At 31.0% G+C, this 16,981-nt stretch overlaps 1 protein-coding gene across 1 annotated transcript; it reads left to right on the plus strand.

Moving 5' to 3' along the window:
* Window positions 1-13,862: 13,862 nt before the first annotated feature.
* LOC11431422 (IRK-interacting protein) lies at window positions 13,863-16,529 on the plus strand. The gene is made up of 2 exons (XM_024777328.2): window positions 13,863-14,452; window positions 14,778-16,529. Exons 1-2 carry the CDS (start codon window positions 14,228-14,230, stop codon window positions 16,326-16,328), a joined length of 1,776 nt encoding a protein of 591 aa, XP_024633096.1. The 5' UTR covers window positions 13,863-14,227; the 3' UTR covers window positions 16,329-16,529.
* Window positions 16,530-16,981: the final 452 nt, after the last annotated feature.

Consider the following 16,981-nt stretch of genomic DNA (forward strand, 5'->3'; position numbering starts at 1 on the left):
TATAGTGGAAGATTTATTTTAATGATTTTGGCATAAAATAAGGAGAAAAAGGATCGTATTTGTTGCGGTTTCTATTCCAAAGGCTAACGTGGAGAGACAAAATTGGCTCTGGGATTTGTTGCACTCACTATTCTTTAGTATATATCCCCTACAAAATCTAATTTTTTATAATTTATTTATATCTATCTATATACCACACCCTTGAAATATTGTAGAAGCTCTCTTTTCTTTGTATCACTTTGCTCAGATTCATTTAACCTTAATAATATGAATGATTCAATCTATTCCTCGACCGTAAAATGTCTCTTGAGTTTTCTTTTTGTTAATGTATATTAGTAAACATTGTTAACGGTGATGACATGTCCCGTAAAGTGTAAAATTTGCAACCAAAATAGTCTCAAACTTTGTAGCAAGCTTTCAATTTAGTCTAGCTAAGTAGCTTATGAGAATATGAACATGTCCAATATGAATATTAAATTACACGTTGAGTTGTTCAAATTATATAAAATTTGTGTGTGATCGATGGAGGTGAAAAATAATCGTTTCTATTTGTAAAACAATTTTTTACTCAACACACGAATAGTTGATGAATGTGTGATCGATGGAGGAGAAAAGTAATCGTAATAAGTTGCACCCTACAAACAATAAAGAAAATAGCAAGGAATATGGACAATCAATAAGCTTGATCCACGTGCATGGACAAGTCGTATAATAATCGTGTTCTTTTTATATAACAGAATAAAAACACGTTAAGTTGTAAACCTAATAGGATCTTTATCATCCCAAAATAAAAATAATTGTTTGTCTAATATTATAAGCTTGTTAGGAGTGCATAAAATCGTAAAATCGATAGAAATTCTAAAGGATACACGCAAACATAAGATGGTAAAATCGATGGAAATTCTAGTTTTTTTTTTTTATTGCTCTTTTCCCATAATATACATGCAACATCGAACGAACTTTATTGAATTAAACTGTTTACACAATAATTTCATTGAACAAGAGTACGGTACATAATTTGCATAACAACTATGACATGGATTTCTTCTAAAAACATAAAAGAACTAAGATTTGTGAATAACCCAGACGTATCCATTAATCTCAAGTGTAGGTTTCTTCACCATCTTGAAGGCTGGAGTTGTTTTCCGAGCGAATTTACGAGCGACTTTTCTTGGTGCTTGAACGCCAGTAGACTTGATCTTTTGCTTGCTCTTTACTGACCCAAAGAGTTTTTGCTTAACGATAGCCATTAACAACCGACGAGTTTGAGTGTTGAATTTTATGTGTGAAGTGAAGTAAAATATGATCTGGGGATGTATATTTATAGCACTAACTAAAATATTCAATTTGGATTGCATAAATTTATGACCGTCGGATGACTATGTTATCAACGATCACAAGCTTCGATCCGTGTGACTAGTTTTATTTTTTTTAAAAGCAGTGAAATTTATCGGATAAGTTAGTTTTTTTAGGGGTGGATTAGTTTTGCTTTTTGAAATATATCGGAAATGTTTGTTACAAGACCATATCTTTCAAAATATTACTGCACTTTAGTTTTTTTTTAAGGTATAACATTTTAGTTATATTTGAAAGATAAATATTAACTTTTTAAATTATTTCTTTCAACAAAAAAATTAACTTTTAAAATTATTATAACTCTTTTTTCTCAAAAAAAAAATAAATGATTATAACTTCTTAACCAAAAAAAATATTATTACCGGGTGAGGATATAGAAATAATGTTTTGGCGTGGCTATAAAAGTGGTGTCAAAAATAATTCTCTAATAAAATTAAAGACTATGTATTATTTCACTTAAAAAAAAAAAAATTAGTTTTGATGGTTTTATTAGGGTTAGTTTTACTAACTCATATCAATTTGTAACCCAAATAATTGTTAATTGCAACAAAATGACACAAACAATGTAACAGAAAAATATGATTTACATTTTTATCTTTCTAATGACATCAACAACAAAAATAAGTTCTCAATAAAGAATAGAGAATATAATCTATATTATACTAGCGAAAAAACAGCCACTTACGTGTCCGTGTGAGTGGCCGTCTTTCCGATCTTTTTATTGCGCTAACGTTTCAAAATTATTAACGGTGTTTTTTTTATGAAATTTTAATTTGAATTAAAACTAAAAATATAAATGTTTGTTGTTTTCAAGATATAACAAACCAAACTATCCTTCAAAAAACAAACAAACAAACCAAACTAATCATGATTATTTATTTCAACGACACTAACAAAAAATTATAATCTAAATTCTTTTTTTTAATGACACCAACAACAATTTTTATTATAGAAAAACTTTTTAAATGATAAAGAAAAACACACACACACACACACACACACACATATATATATATATATATATTCATATCGTGTCTGTTATATTTTTTTAATATTTAAATTTATTCTTATAGTTTTTTTTTCCTTTATCATTTAAAAAATATAACAGACGAGATGAGTATATTTATATTAGATTGTTGTTAGTTTCATTGAAAAAAACAAATTTAGATTATATATTTTTTGTTATATTTTTGGTGTCATTGAAATAAATAATCATGGTTAGCTTGATTTGTTATAACTTGAAACAACAAACATTTATATTTTTACTTTTAATTATACACCGTTCATAATTTTCAAACGTTGGAGCAATAAAATATACATTTTTTTTGACAAAATAAAATATACATATTATTTATAGAGTTTAATTGTGGTGGGTCGACGGTCCAAAACTGTTTTGCACAAACAACCAATCAAAAATTTTGAATTGCATGTTTGGCCCACGTTAATTAAAAAACATTAATTGATGTGGCAATTCAGAATGTTTTAATTGATTGTTTGTGCAAAACAGTTTTGGACTGCACAATTAAACTCTTATTTATATTATCAACTTTTTTTTTGGTACAATTTTATCAACTTTATTTAGTTAGAGCGAAATATACGATTTAAGTTATTATATTTTGGGACGAAGAATGTATTGAATAGCATTTGTAAAAACAAAGAAAGGTTGTCGTTGTGAGTTTAGTTCAGTTGGTATGAACAATACATAAAATGGATAATGTTTCATGTACACACTTTTTTCCATACACCACTCCATATGAGAGTGTGTGAGAGAGACAATACATGTGAGTTTTTTGTGTGTGTGGGGGGACCACAAGGACACTTGTCAAAATTGTATGTGGGTGTACAAGTGGTACATGCCACCCAAAGTGCTCTATGTATCACTACTTACATAAAATATGCAAGGTCCAGGGTTCGAACCCTGACCACCAAAAAAAAAAAAAAAACAAAGCAAGCTTGAGATTAAAAATGGAAAGTGTCCACAAGATTTAAAAAGGATTTAATGCATATACACTAGTAGCGTAAATATATTTTACATCATCACTTAATCACAATGATCAAATCAATAGAAACATCGGTAACAAAAAAAAATCAATATAAATATCTTTCAAAATAACTTAAAAAACCACAGATATAATTTAGCCTATTAAGAATCTAGAAAAAACTTTTCCATAACAAAAAAAAAAGTCTAGGAAGAACCATACTTTGTTCGCCGGTAGAAAAAGAAAAGTAATCGTTCAAAAAAAAAAAACTAGAAAAAGTAATAGTTCAAGTTCAATTAACATATATAAAAAAAACTAAAAATCCCAATTGATGAATAATAGTTTTACAACGCTTTCCTCAGAAATAAAAATAAAAAGTTTTACAACCCTAATTTTGGTAACTAAACCCAACCAACTTCAACTCCTTTACATGCACCATCATCCTAAAATAGCTGCGTCTCTGTGTTGGAGACAAAAACTGGAGTGACAGATAAGATTTTCTTCCGGTTAAAGCAGCTAGGGCGGTTAATAAAATCGACTGGAAGAGGGAAGGAAGGAACCATTGTTTCTTCAATATGTTGTGACACTTGATTCTGAGAAGTAGATGTTGTTGTTGATGAAATTTGAGAGAAGGAAACATTGTTTTGGTTTCTTGAAGAAGCATATACTGCGCTGCGATCATCGAGTCTCTCCTCTCCGTTTTGCAAGTTCTCCTGGCCTTAGGATTTTGCATGGCCTTGGCTTTAGACATTTTTTCTTTGTCATGTCTGTAACTAATCAATATTAGAGGTGATGATTTTGATTCTGAGTTTTTGAGAAAGGGTGTGAGGGAGAATCACAATATACAGGGCTTCATAGGGTTAGAACCTCATCTCGTAACAAACTTTTATTTAAATTATTCAACAAGTTATCTCATAATAATTTTTTAAGGAAATCTCGAAATAAACTTAATAATATAAGTATATATATTTTGAAAATTCGTAACAAACTTTAACTGATGATTTATTTCAAATAGTTTCTTATATCTTTTATTTTCAAATTGAAATCAAATAATTATGGATAAATATCCGCTCCTTTCTCCTTCTTTTTATAGATCATCTCCTTCTTTTTATCTCCTAACAGTGACCCTTCATCATGCAAATGTTGTTCTTCAACTGCGAGTTGTTTTGCTTCATGGGTGTGTCAACAAACACTTACTTCACTCATCTTCATTAACAAATATCTAAAAGACATAAAACAACTAATGAAAGAGAATTGGTATTTGGCACAACAACTTTTGTCGTAAAAGACACACGAATCACCGATTTGAAAATGAAAAAGTTGGACAAAATATAAAATTAAGCTTTGGTCGGAAATCAAGGAGATGTGGTGGTGAATCAATGGATGAAAAACGTTTGTGTTTTGTCGTGTCTCGTGCCATTCAGTGTTTTTCTTTCTTTAATTCTATTTTTAATCTTTTAACATCAACCCTTGAATTTGTTTCTGTCACATGTCAAACATCTATGCATTGAAAATGAGTGAATGGAGCATACCTAAATGAAGCAAAGTTTAAATCTGATTGCTAGATATAGGCATCTCTTCACTGTCCCGATCTGGTTAGCATTTTCAGTTGTTAGCTTTGAACGTTTCATTTCCCACACATCTAGATCGTTGGATCTAAGGTGTTGGGTTGTTTCCTACGCGGGCTTTACTCATTATAAATAGTGAGAGGTTTGAAGTGGGGGGTTTTGAATTGGTTGATGGTTGCACCGTCCCAACTGCATCCTAATTGTTGGGGGGCTTTATGAGGGACTTCATCAAGATGTGCGAGTACTTTGATCTCGATGGCAGCCAACAGACTCTTCCATGTTTTTGGGATTCGATGCGATAACTCGAAAGCCACTTACCGCCAAGGGTTGACCTCCTTCTGTCAACGGTTGAAGTTTTTTGAATATTTTGATTAGTCCTTGAAAAACTTTAAATAACATTACGTCGTAGTGAGGTTGTTGATGGACGTGGCTCGAAGCAGCATTTTCACGCACAAGCCTCTTCCCGTTGAAGGAGACTTTGTTGAGCAAGGAAGATGGATTAGTCCAAGTCCGCTACCAACCTTCTTTCAGACATTCCTGGTCCGATGATCACTTTAATTTGGTGGGGAGGTTCGAGAAATTATTATGAATACTAGCGTTACGGACACTCCGTGTGTGTCTGCTATTTTTATTGCGTGCGTATAAATTGCGAACAATATTTTTTATGAAATTTTGATTAAAGTTATAGATATAGATATTTTACACTTTCATATTGTGATAAATTATACTTATGGTTTTTAATAACACCAACAATATGTTAAATATAATATAAATTCTTTTTTATTTTTTTAAATAACATCAACAATATAACATTGACTATATGTTTAAGGGTATAATATAAACCGAAAAAGGCAACTCAAGATCATGTATTTTCTTTATACTTCCTCCTTTCTAAATTATACGTCATTCTATCAAAATTTGTTTATCTTAAATTATAAGTCATTTTATAATACCAATGAATCATCAATGTTTATTTTCCCATTATACCATTTACTATTTATTACTTTTATCCTTTTTTAATTCTTTTAATTTATGTTTTCCATACAATGAATAAAATATGTCTTTGCAAAATAACATAATTATTCTTTTCCGTACACATTAGTTGTATTTCTTAGTATATGTGAAATTGCTATAATGACATATGATTTAGGGCCCGTGTGAGAGTTAACTTAAAATCAAGATCTGCAGGAATCGTGGCACGATTGCTGGGCAACGTGGTACGACTGGAGGTTTCAAGTTTGAGGCAAAGCACTGGAAAAATCGTGGCACGATGGGATCACATCGTGGCACGATGGTGCGCTGGCAGCGAAAAACAGAAACATATTTTTTAGTGCAGATTTGTTCCAAATTTTAAGCGATACTTTTACTATAAATATAGACCTTGTATCAGAGCAAACTTGGAGATAGAGGGAGCTGAAACAAGGGTTTAGAAAGGCAACAACAAAACTAGGGTTTGTATAGAGTTTGTCTCTTCGGAACAAACACTAGGGTTTGTGGGTTGATTCACCTTGGGAAACACTATTAGGATTGAGTCTCTTGGTTACGGGAAGAGGCTGAGACTTTGGATAGAATTAGGCGGGAGACTTATTCTTGTAACCCATTGATTTCTCTTTGTAACAATACTCATCATATAGTGGATCGGAGGGCTGCTCTCTCCCCCAGACTAGGTCAAATTTGGACCGAACTGGGTCAACAAATTCTTTTGTGTTCTTCTTGCCGTTGTTTTCTACTTTTTGCTTGTATTTAATTGTTCCATACACTTTGTTTTAGTTGCTTGATCATCCCTTGCTCCACACATCAAGTTGTTATTATTCATAAGCTTGTTAAGGTAGTTTATAAAAAAATAACTTATGAAGATATCATTTTCGTTAGTAAGAACTTATGAATTAATATAAAAGCTTATTTATTTGCATAAGCTCAAAATAAGCTCAATCCAAATGGGGCCTAAAGCCCTCAACCACAGCCAAACAGCCACATAACTTCCAAGAAAGATTGTAGAAGCTCTTTAGTGTTTGTAGCAGTTTGCTTGAAACCAGATTATTTTATCTTACAACAATATTCTGCACATTTTAATTAAGCTCAGATTCATGTAGACTTTTAAATCTATCTGTTAAGATAAACACGAAAGGAAATATATTGATTTGTTCCATGAAAAATTGATCTCATGTTGTTATGCCTTTTCTTGACCGAATTTACTATTTGTAATGGGACCTTAGCCTCTCTATAGAGAAGTAGTGAAAATGGTTTCTTGTATAGCAAACCACAAAAAATGGTCCCTATCTTTGAATGACACTTTCAATTTGGTTCTTGACAATATGAACAATTCAATCTATTCCTCGACTGTAAAATGTTTCTCAAATTTTCCTTTTTGTTAATATCCGTTACTAAACATTGTTAACGGTGATGACAAGTCCCGTAAAATGTAAAATTTGCAACCAAAATGGTCTCTAACTTTGTAGCAAGCTTTCAATTTAGTCTATGAGAATTTTAACATTTCAATTTAGTCCTTGTCCAATATGAATATTAAATGACATGTTGAGAGTTGTTGAAATTATATAAAACTAGAGTTCAATTTATTCTCACATTTGCCAATCTTAAAGTTCCAATTAAGCACAAATAAATTATGTGCATGATTTGTGATAAGTTGGAGTTGGTAATATTCTAATGTAAGCAGTTCAGGGACCTTGTTTTACGAGCTCTCTGTTCCCGTAACGCGATTAGTTTTTTCTGTGCTAGCAATGCTATCATACTAATTTGTTTAAGAGTATTGTTGGAATGATGAAAAAGTCAGCTCAAAATCATATATTTTCTTTATATATAGTATAGATATAGATATACTCTACCCTACCAATATATGTAAACATATGTATCATACTAACTTCATGATTTGATTTATTTGCCAACAAAAGTTGGATCAATTGGTAAGAAGTTGACTCATTCGTAAGATCATGGATTTAACTTCCGATGCCGATGTACAAACCTCTTTGGTGGACGATCCATAAGAACCGACCCTGATTAACCACGTGAGTCTCACCCATCTAAACTTAAATGAACTTTAGTCGTCTTAATTAAGAAAAAATACTGGTAAAAGGCAAAACACATTACATTTTTAATTCAAATTCTTGTCTCTTCAAAACTAGTCAACTACCAAGAAGAAAATTTATTGATGCCTAGTACAATAGTTAGTTGAATTTGAAACTTTTGAAGACAATGGCAGTGTATGAGTTACGTTCAAAAAGAGACTGATTTGAACTTCAGATACCAATGGTTTCAACACAAAACGAGATAAATCCCTAAATATATTGCTTCCACCACTTGAATTAACCAGTTTCTATTAACATTTTTAGTAAATTACATGTTATTTTTTGCAAGGTAAAATGTTATAAAAAAATTGGAAAATTTATGTGTGTTTTGTTAAAAAAAAAAAAAACATTTATTTAAAATACTAGTGCTCTCAAAACCATATACTGATCTTATTTTTCAAAAAAAATAGAGAGAAACACACGCAAACACAAATTTTTAAATGTTCAATCTCTATAGCCTGTCCCATTATATATACCACGTCAAAATCAAAATGAACATTAAAGTATTTGTCTTTCAACATTTTTATTGCGTTTAAATAAAGATTTATGTCATCGTGAGCTTAGCTCAGTTGGTATGGACAATGCACAATATATGCAAGGTCCGGGGTTTGAACCTCGGCCACCACCAAAGAAAAAAAAAGATTTTTATTTGGTTAAACATTTTTTTTGTACATTATCAGATAAAGATTTAAATCATATCATTCTTATTGTAGTGGAATTATTTTTATTATAATGGGATTTAACTTGCTTTTTAAGTAAAAATTTAAATAATATTATGTGAAAATAAATTTATAATTAAAATAATTTAAATGAAAGATATATTTGAGAAAATAAAAAGTCAACTTAAAATCATATATATTTTATATGAGTATAAGCCACCCATACTTCCTAGTCCTCACTTTTAACTAACCCATGTGAAAGGAACTGATCCTTACAAGAACTTTATCGTTTAAGCCACCCATATTTTGTTTTTCTCACTCGTTATATTCAATCATTCATGAACCATAACGCAAGTATAACTTGTCCAAAATTAAAGCTATGAGAAAAAGATTAGGTGTTTGAAGACAACATAAAAGACAAGAAATTAACTCAATGATCTTAGGCTCTTAATATGAATGTTTCATAAAAACATAAGATAACAAATTAATTAAGATAATATAGACCAAAGATTAGTAAAGCATACATTGATAGGGAATATTCTCTTTTGTTCAATACAACAATCAAAACAAGACAAAATCCAAATACTATATACAACAAGGGCCATACTAATTTAACATAGCTTCTAAAATTTTAACTAGGTAACAAGTACCTGAGCCAACACTTTCAATTATATAAAGGAGTACATGATTTTGTCATTTTATACTGACAAAAAGTGCCATGCTTGAAGCAAAATATCAATTATACTAGTTGGTAATTGTATGGTTATAATTATATTTACTATAGTTCTTTTGTTTTTAACTTAGTCATGAAATTGATTCATATATCACTTGTTTCTTTCACTCTAGGCTGTGACTGTTAGTGAAAACGAAAGAGAAATATTCTTCAAGCAGACATGAGCTGTAATCGAGGTACATTCCCATGTTGTGTTTCCAAGGAAGAGTAAGGAAACAAAACAAAATTTTACTAAGAGTTTTATATGGAAATTGTTCTAGTGTGATTCCAAGGTTAAATTTTTTGTATGATTATGGATGTGGCATGCATGTGTAACATTTTGACAAATAAAACGGACTATAGGGTCCCCCATGTATTTCCGTGTTCATTTTATTTTTTCTGAAGAGGGGTTTTCTAATTTCCTTTTATTAATATATGGTTGTGTGTTGTACTTGTAATACACTTATAATTTTGCATCATTTAAATTAGTTAGTGAAGTTACGTGTTAGATTTTTGTTGTTGATGGATTATTGCATACTGCACAGAGGTGCGGTTTATCATGGAATTTTTCTTCATAATCATCGGTACAAAATAAAATTATTTTTTAAGCATAAAATTGGGCTTTCTTTTTACTTCTCTCAAAATCACTGCAAATCTAATACCTTAGTTGAGGATGTTTCAAACATGGAAGTATTGATTGGATCGTGGTTGAGAGGTCTATGTGAAGCATGTTTATCGTGAAGTAAATAGTGTTGTTGATTGGTCAATTGGCAAACTATACTCAGAATCAATACTACCCTCTCTATCTTCTATCACCCCTCAAGTGGGTTGTATTTTTGTTTGATCATGAAGGGAGGAGCTCGGGTTCCACGTTGAATCAAGGGCAATCATATAAATGAGTTAAACATAATATTTTAACGTAAAATCTTAAGATATTTTGTATATGGGTCATCTCGTATATTGCTTGACATTCACTTTTTTATTTAATGTGCATGAGACTTCTAACTCACTTGCCACAACAATCTCCCTTTACTGCCATGGTTGGATCATGGGGGGTCTTAGAGAATAATTCACATCGAGGCAAGAGTAACCACACAAATGAGTTGAACAACGTATCTTAACTCAAAATCTTAAGCCATTATGTATATATGGGGTCATGTCACTTCTTTTTTTACCTAATATAAAACTTCTATTCACACTTGCCACAACATGCTATGAATGATTTCTTTTCCTCACAAAGTTAGATAGTAGTTTTTGTTTAGCCTATTCTCTATATAAAAACAAAAGGAATAGAAAATTCAAAATTGTCAAACCTACACTTGAAATTTATTGATATATTTGTCAAACCTACACTTGAAGTTTATTGAAATATTGTGATGAATATAAATAGATGGAAAACCTAAATTAACTTAATGAAGATATGAATAAATTAAAATGAATACGTTCTTGGTGGTGATGTTATTAAAAACATATCATACTAATTAGTTGAACCGGTCCAATCGAGAACCGATGTCATAAACGATCCTAATTTTGGACATGATTATAAATCAGTGTTGATGTCGTGAAATCGGACAAATTAAACCATATAAGTTTGGCAGAGTCAACTCGGGCAAACTTGGAGGGTGGAATACAATGTAGGGAAAATTGCAAGGAAGAAGAAATAAGGTAAAAAAAATTGCATGAAACAATGAAAAAGTAAGAAGAAGCCCTTTCAAATTTTGTTTTTATTTTACTTACTTTATTGTCTTTTTCTGTCGTCAACCAATTAATTAACCTAACGAAAACATCACATTTTTAGTTGGGAACAAAAACAATATTTGGTAGTTAGGAAAAGAATATAAACCTTTTATCCAACTACTACATATCCGTTTTATAGTCAAAACCAAACAACAAATACATCTGTCTTCTAAAGCATACAACTAAACTACCTACTATGAGTTACTCTATTTTACTTGATGATGATGATGATAGAAAATACCAAAATTTAATTCAGGCATCTATGTCAACACTATCAATTAAGCAAGAAAAAGACACTTTTTGCATGTGGTTGATTGATAAACCTAACTGCCCTTGCTAGGGATCTTGGAATTTCTATAAAATAATGATTTTTTGATATAAATTAAAGTTGTGGTCACATGTCTCTCTACCTACGAATTCATTACACAATTCTATTGTCCTGCGTGGAATTCCATTTCCAATTATATATATAAAAGGATACCATGCTCCAAGAAAAATATTGTTCTCTCCAAGTTCAAAAATACTCCATACCTATGGGGACTTGTATTTATTTTGGCATGACAAGTACTTCTGTAATTTTAAATTATATATACTACAAAATCCTATTGTATTATGTGTCAAAATTATTATAAAAATGATGACTCGTTAATAATACAAAACATGTATACTTTTAAATTGTTTTCTCCATTTATGGCTGAAAACCTAAACCCTTGCACGACTCGATGATTATTATTTTTTTCATTCCGTAGTTCTACGATATCAAAGATCAAATTGAATATTTATTCACTTCGTGGAATTTATCTTTTTTCACTTCATGGATTTGATAATTGGTTTCTCTATTTTGAAATTAACAGTGACCTTTGGTTCGATGAATGAGTTTACAATCTTAAACACCATGAAGGGTCACCGCATTTGCATGGGGAAAAAATAACAACCATGATTGGTTGTAGTTCGTGCGTTAGGCATTTAATATAGAGAGAATATTCTTACCAGTTCTTTCCTTGCATCAAAGATACAACAATGTTTAGAATTGTACTATAGTTTATGCAAACGTTTCTTTCAATCAATTTTAAAATGCCTACTAATAAGAAACCTCAATAAGTTTTCAAAATAAGTGATTGTAATCATTAAACACATTTTTAGAATAACGGTAGTATTTAATTTGGAGACATAAATATAATAGTGAGTTGTACAATGAGCTATAAAATATAACTTTTAAGTTGGAATCATTTTTCACAAAATCAATTCTACTAAAAAAAATTCAAAATTAATTACATGCATCTAATATCAATGTTGACATTTTAAAGTGGAACCAAACACAATCTTAATTGGTCCTCAATCATGATTACTCATGTGAAGTGTACATGGGCACAAAAACAAGATCTAGTGGACAACAATGATCCTCAATTAAAAGCTGAATTTAGTACTCTCAACCTTACATGGGGACATTGGGAAACTTCCTATATATTGCTTACAAAGCAAATTAACTACCTAATTTTGCTTCTCATAATATATCCACATACGTGGGCATTTTGGTAAAATGGCTTCACACCGATTAATGTACACTTGTGCTGTGGAGTTCAAATCCCTAGTTATTATAGTTCAACCATAGCACGTAAATTATTACTTTTCGTGTGATAAAATCAATCAAAATTAGTGTAATCAAATTCATAGTTATTTCAACAACCAAAAAAACCATAGTTTAACTTTTGGTAAAAATAAAAAAAAATCATAGTTTAACCAACATTACATCGGTTTAAGTTTGATTAAATTTGGATTATTTAAGTAGGGGTTTAAGTGGGTTTGACAATTCACACTCAAGTGCATCTATGATTGAACTTTTTGGAGTTAAATGAGTTTGAATCTCATCCTAAAAACTATTTCATAAAAATAAGGATGCCGAAACATATTTATACACTCAATTTGAGCAATATGAGACTCCAAACAAACTACAAACAACTTTCAATATCTACTTTCACGTCTTGTATGGGCATGAGTTCAATCCCGACACTTCAATCCTTAATCAGGCTCTAATCCACCCTGATACACATTTGTACTTCCAACAGTTCAAAAACTTGAGCAATGTACACTGACGGATCCATAAGTTTTGAATAGTGGGGCACTATATATAAAAATTTGTAGCATTTTTTATATTATCGAAACTTTAAATGATTTTCTCATTTTCAATATCAATAAAAATATATTTATCTATATAAATAACTAATCGGTTATCTCTCATTCAATTTTGCATCTGATTAAAGTTTGAGATATATGATGATAGGTGTGGACCAAGAGAGAAATGATTTGTGATAAGTGTGGATCATGTGATCAAAATGCCAACTATTAGTACATTATACTATTAAAAAAAAAGTTTCTAAATTTTTTGTGTGTGCACATGTCCACACATAGAACAACATGCATCTGTCATCGGCAATGTAAAACTTGAAACAAACTTCAAACCCTCACACCTCAAAGGAAGGATCTCACTACAATAGATTTATATCATTACATTTGAAGGAACATATGCATTTTAATACAATTCTTTAAGTGAGATTCATGAAAAGTAATGAGATATATGATGCTTTTATAATCTTATTCTCGATAAGCATCAATTTTTCTTACTACATAAAAACAATATCTATTTAACTTGATGTTAAATAGGTGACACACGCACCATTCTAGATGCTCTAAGTTAAATCGATCAAATAAACAAAATTAAACAAACATAAGATAGTGCATGTAAAGTCAAAATATATATGTTTAAAGTGATTTTGCCATTAAGATGATGAAGTACAATTATTAATATGGAATTAAAATTACTCATCCCTCTACTCATCATCACATGTGCTGAAGCCATGAATTTTCCATTTAGAAAAGAGACAAAGCTCGTTAGGATTAAGATGTGACGTTTTCTTTTCCATTCCTCATTTCATGTCTTGTTTCTCAAACATCACAATCTAACCATACACACAAAATCAAATCTAACCGTTGAATACCACTTGTTCTTCCATCTTGTTCTTCTTCTCTTATTTCAATCCTCAACAAAAACATTCCACTGCACATATATTATTATCTTCACACACACAAACACACTCTCAACACTTTGTTCTGTTCTATCCTCTGTAACATTTTCATGGCTGCAGCAACCTCACAACAACCTTTTCAACAAAACAACAATGAGCTTAACAGACAAGAAATTCAAACTGCCATAGCTAAAGCAGTTGAGTTAAGAGCCCTTCATGCTGCATTAACTCAAGGAAATAGCCCAAGCCCAAGTCCAGGCCCAGCTAAAGCTAGATTTCCATCTCCTTCCCCTGTTTCTCAGTTCTCTGCTCAAGATTACCCTGTTTTCACACCAGTAAGCAACTAATATTTCTATTTGTATTTTATTATTTTACTTTCTTTTTTATTTTTCCTTTAAATGGGTTTTGAATTTTTATTATAAAAAAGTTATCTTTTTAAAACTTTTGCTTTTCATGAAACTTTTCAAGATTGACCTATTGAATTGAAGTTCAATGAAACCCGAAAATGATGTTCTTTTTGTTTGAGAAAAAGAATGATGTTTTAGTATATCAGTTAAAGCCTTAATTGCAGTTTCATGATGTCGTGACACATGTTACGACATAGATTATGTAAGTTTTTGTGATAGAAAGTTAAATTCTAAATTTGTGAATAATTGACAGAGTTATGAAGATGAGCCACATCAAAATCGAACAAAAAGTAGAACAGTATCAGAAAGTTGGGATGAGAATGGAGTAGAAGGAGGAAACATCATGGAAAGTACCATTGTACAAGATTACAAGGACAAATCATGTTCAAGAAAGGTACTACGTTTTGGTTTTTCAACAAATCTAAACCAGGAATCACACATGTGTCCTATTGATGATGATGATGATGATACAAAATCAGTAACAGGTTCTTGTGCAAATAACATCACAGTTCTTCAAACATCACCATCACCTAATGAATATTTCAAATCTAGAAGAAGAAATAGTTTAGATGATGTTAAACCCTTATCTTCTTGCAATAGGTGTAAACCTGCTTTGATAACTAGTGAATTTGACAACACAAAAAACAACAATAGGAGTTCTAATATTGTTGTTCCTCTCACTGATTCTCATGCATCATTTCAAACTCAACACAAAAGTAAAGGGATGATTTCATGGCTTTTTCCTAAGTTTAAGAAGAAGCACAAGAATAAGAATGAGATTTTTTCACCAAATAGAACAGAATCTGAGGAAGTTTCTCAGATTCTTAATAAAGACATGGGAATTATGTCAATTGAGATGCTTAAAAGAGAGCTTATGGAAGCTCATGAGAGTAGAGATTCTGCTATAATTGAAGTTTCTGAGATGAGATCTTCATTTGGTGAGCTGAAACAAAAGCTTGAGTATTTGGAAGGTTACTGTGAAGAGTTGAAGAAAGCGTTGAAACAAGCAATGCAAGCAAAAGAATCTCCACTTTGTGATGAGAAACTTGGAATACCATTTGATGGAAATGGAGAAAATTTGATGATGCCTGTGAATGAAGATGTAATGGTAGAAGGGTTTTTGCAGATAGTCTCAGAATCAAGATTATCAGTGAAACAATTTTGCAAGACCCTTATAAGCCAAATTGAAGAAAATGATCAAACTTTGATAGAAAACTTGAACTTGCTTCTTCAACCATATAAGCTCTCTTTGGATTCCAAATACTCAAAAGCAGTTCTTTACCATTTTGAAGCATTCATAAACAATTCTCTCTACCAAGACTTTGAGAATTGTGTGTTCCAAAAGAACGGCTCGGCGAAATTCTTAGACCCTAGACAAGATCGACGCGCACAATTCTCATCGTTTGTTGCACTAAGGAATTTGAGCTGGAATGAAGTTTTGAAAAAAGGTACAAAATATTATAGTGAAGAATTCAGCAAATTCTGTGACCAAAAAATGAGTTGCATAATTACTACACTTAATTGGTTAAGGCCTTGGCCTGAGCCACTACTTCAAGCTTTTTTTGTGGCAGCAAAATGCATTTGGTTGCTACATCTTTTGGCATTTTCTTTCACACCAACATTGGGAATATTAAGGGTTGAAGAGAATAGAAGCTTTGATGGTTACTATATGGAAGATTTGGTTATTGATAGACAAAGATCACAAGGTCCAAGTAGGGTTAAGATTATGGTGATGCCTGGATTCTACGTTCAAGATAAAGTTTTAAGGTGTAAAGTTATTTGTAGGCATAAATCTAAATATTGAATTTGGAAATAGGTTTTATTTTACTGTCCATTTTATTTTGGTCTTGTTTAGACACTCTTTGAATAAGTTTGTAACTACCAAAATTTATGTTAATTAATGTGATCATGACTAAATGATTGTTTAAATTCGTTATGTACGTTTGGTGTTGATTAACCTTGGATGTTTGTGTTAATGAGCAAGGGATAATTTAGCTTCGTGCAATAATTTCTAACTTGTTTGATGAAAGTAGATAAAATCAATATTTAATTTGATCTTGAAGGTCGACTTTATTATCTTCAACTTCTCCACAAAATTGATTTTATATAAATATTGTATTAAAAAATATATATTTTTAAAGATCATATTAAAATTTTTACTTTAGACCTTTTAATTTGTTGGGACGGCCCTGGTCCCTACCACTCACGTTGGTCTTCTCTGGCAAAATAATATGGCAATGATTTGATTTTTTTTTTCTTCCTATTTTGATTGATAAATTCATACAAATACATTTCATTTAGAAGAGATGATTGCATAGCAAGGCAAAACAGAGCGAGTTGGCCAGTGTTTGCCACCCCTATTAAAAACCAATTTAAAGGGAGAACTTTGGGAATGGCTCATGCTATCATCTTCGATTTTGTTTAGATTGTCATACACTGGATTGAACAAATCACTTT

The sequence above is a fragment of the Medicago truncatula genome, chromosome 2 (genome assembly GCF_003473485.1).
Source record: "Medicago truncatula cultivar Jemalong A17 chromosome 2, MtrunA17r5.0-ANR, whole genome shotgun sequence".
Lineage (NCBI taxonomy): Eukaryota > Viridiplantae > Streptophyta > Magnoliopsida > Fabales > Fabaceae > Medicago > Medicago truncatula.

Coding starts and splice junctions, on each gene's coding strand:
- LOC11431422 (XM_024777328.2), top strand. CDS start 14,228: ATGGCTGCAGCAACCTCACAACAACCTTTTCAACAAAACAACAATGAG. Junction 14,453..14,777: donor ATTACCCTGTTTTCACACCA/GTAAGCAACTAA, acceptor AATAATTGACAG/AGTTATGAAGATGAGCCACA.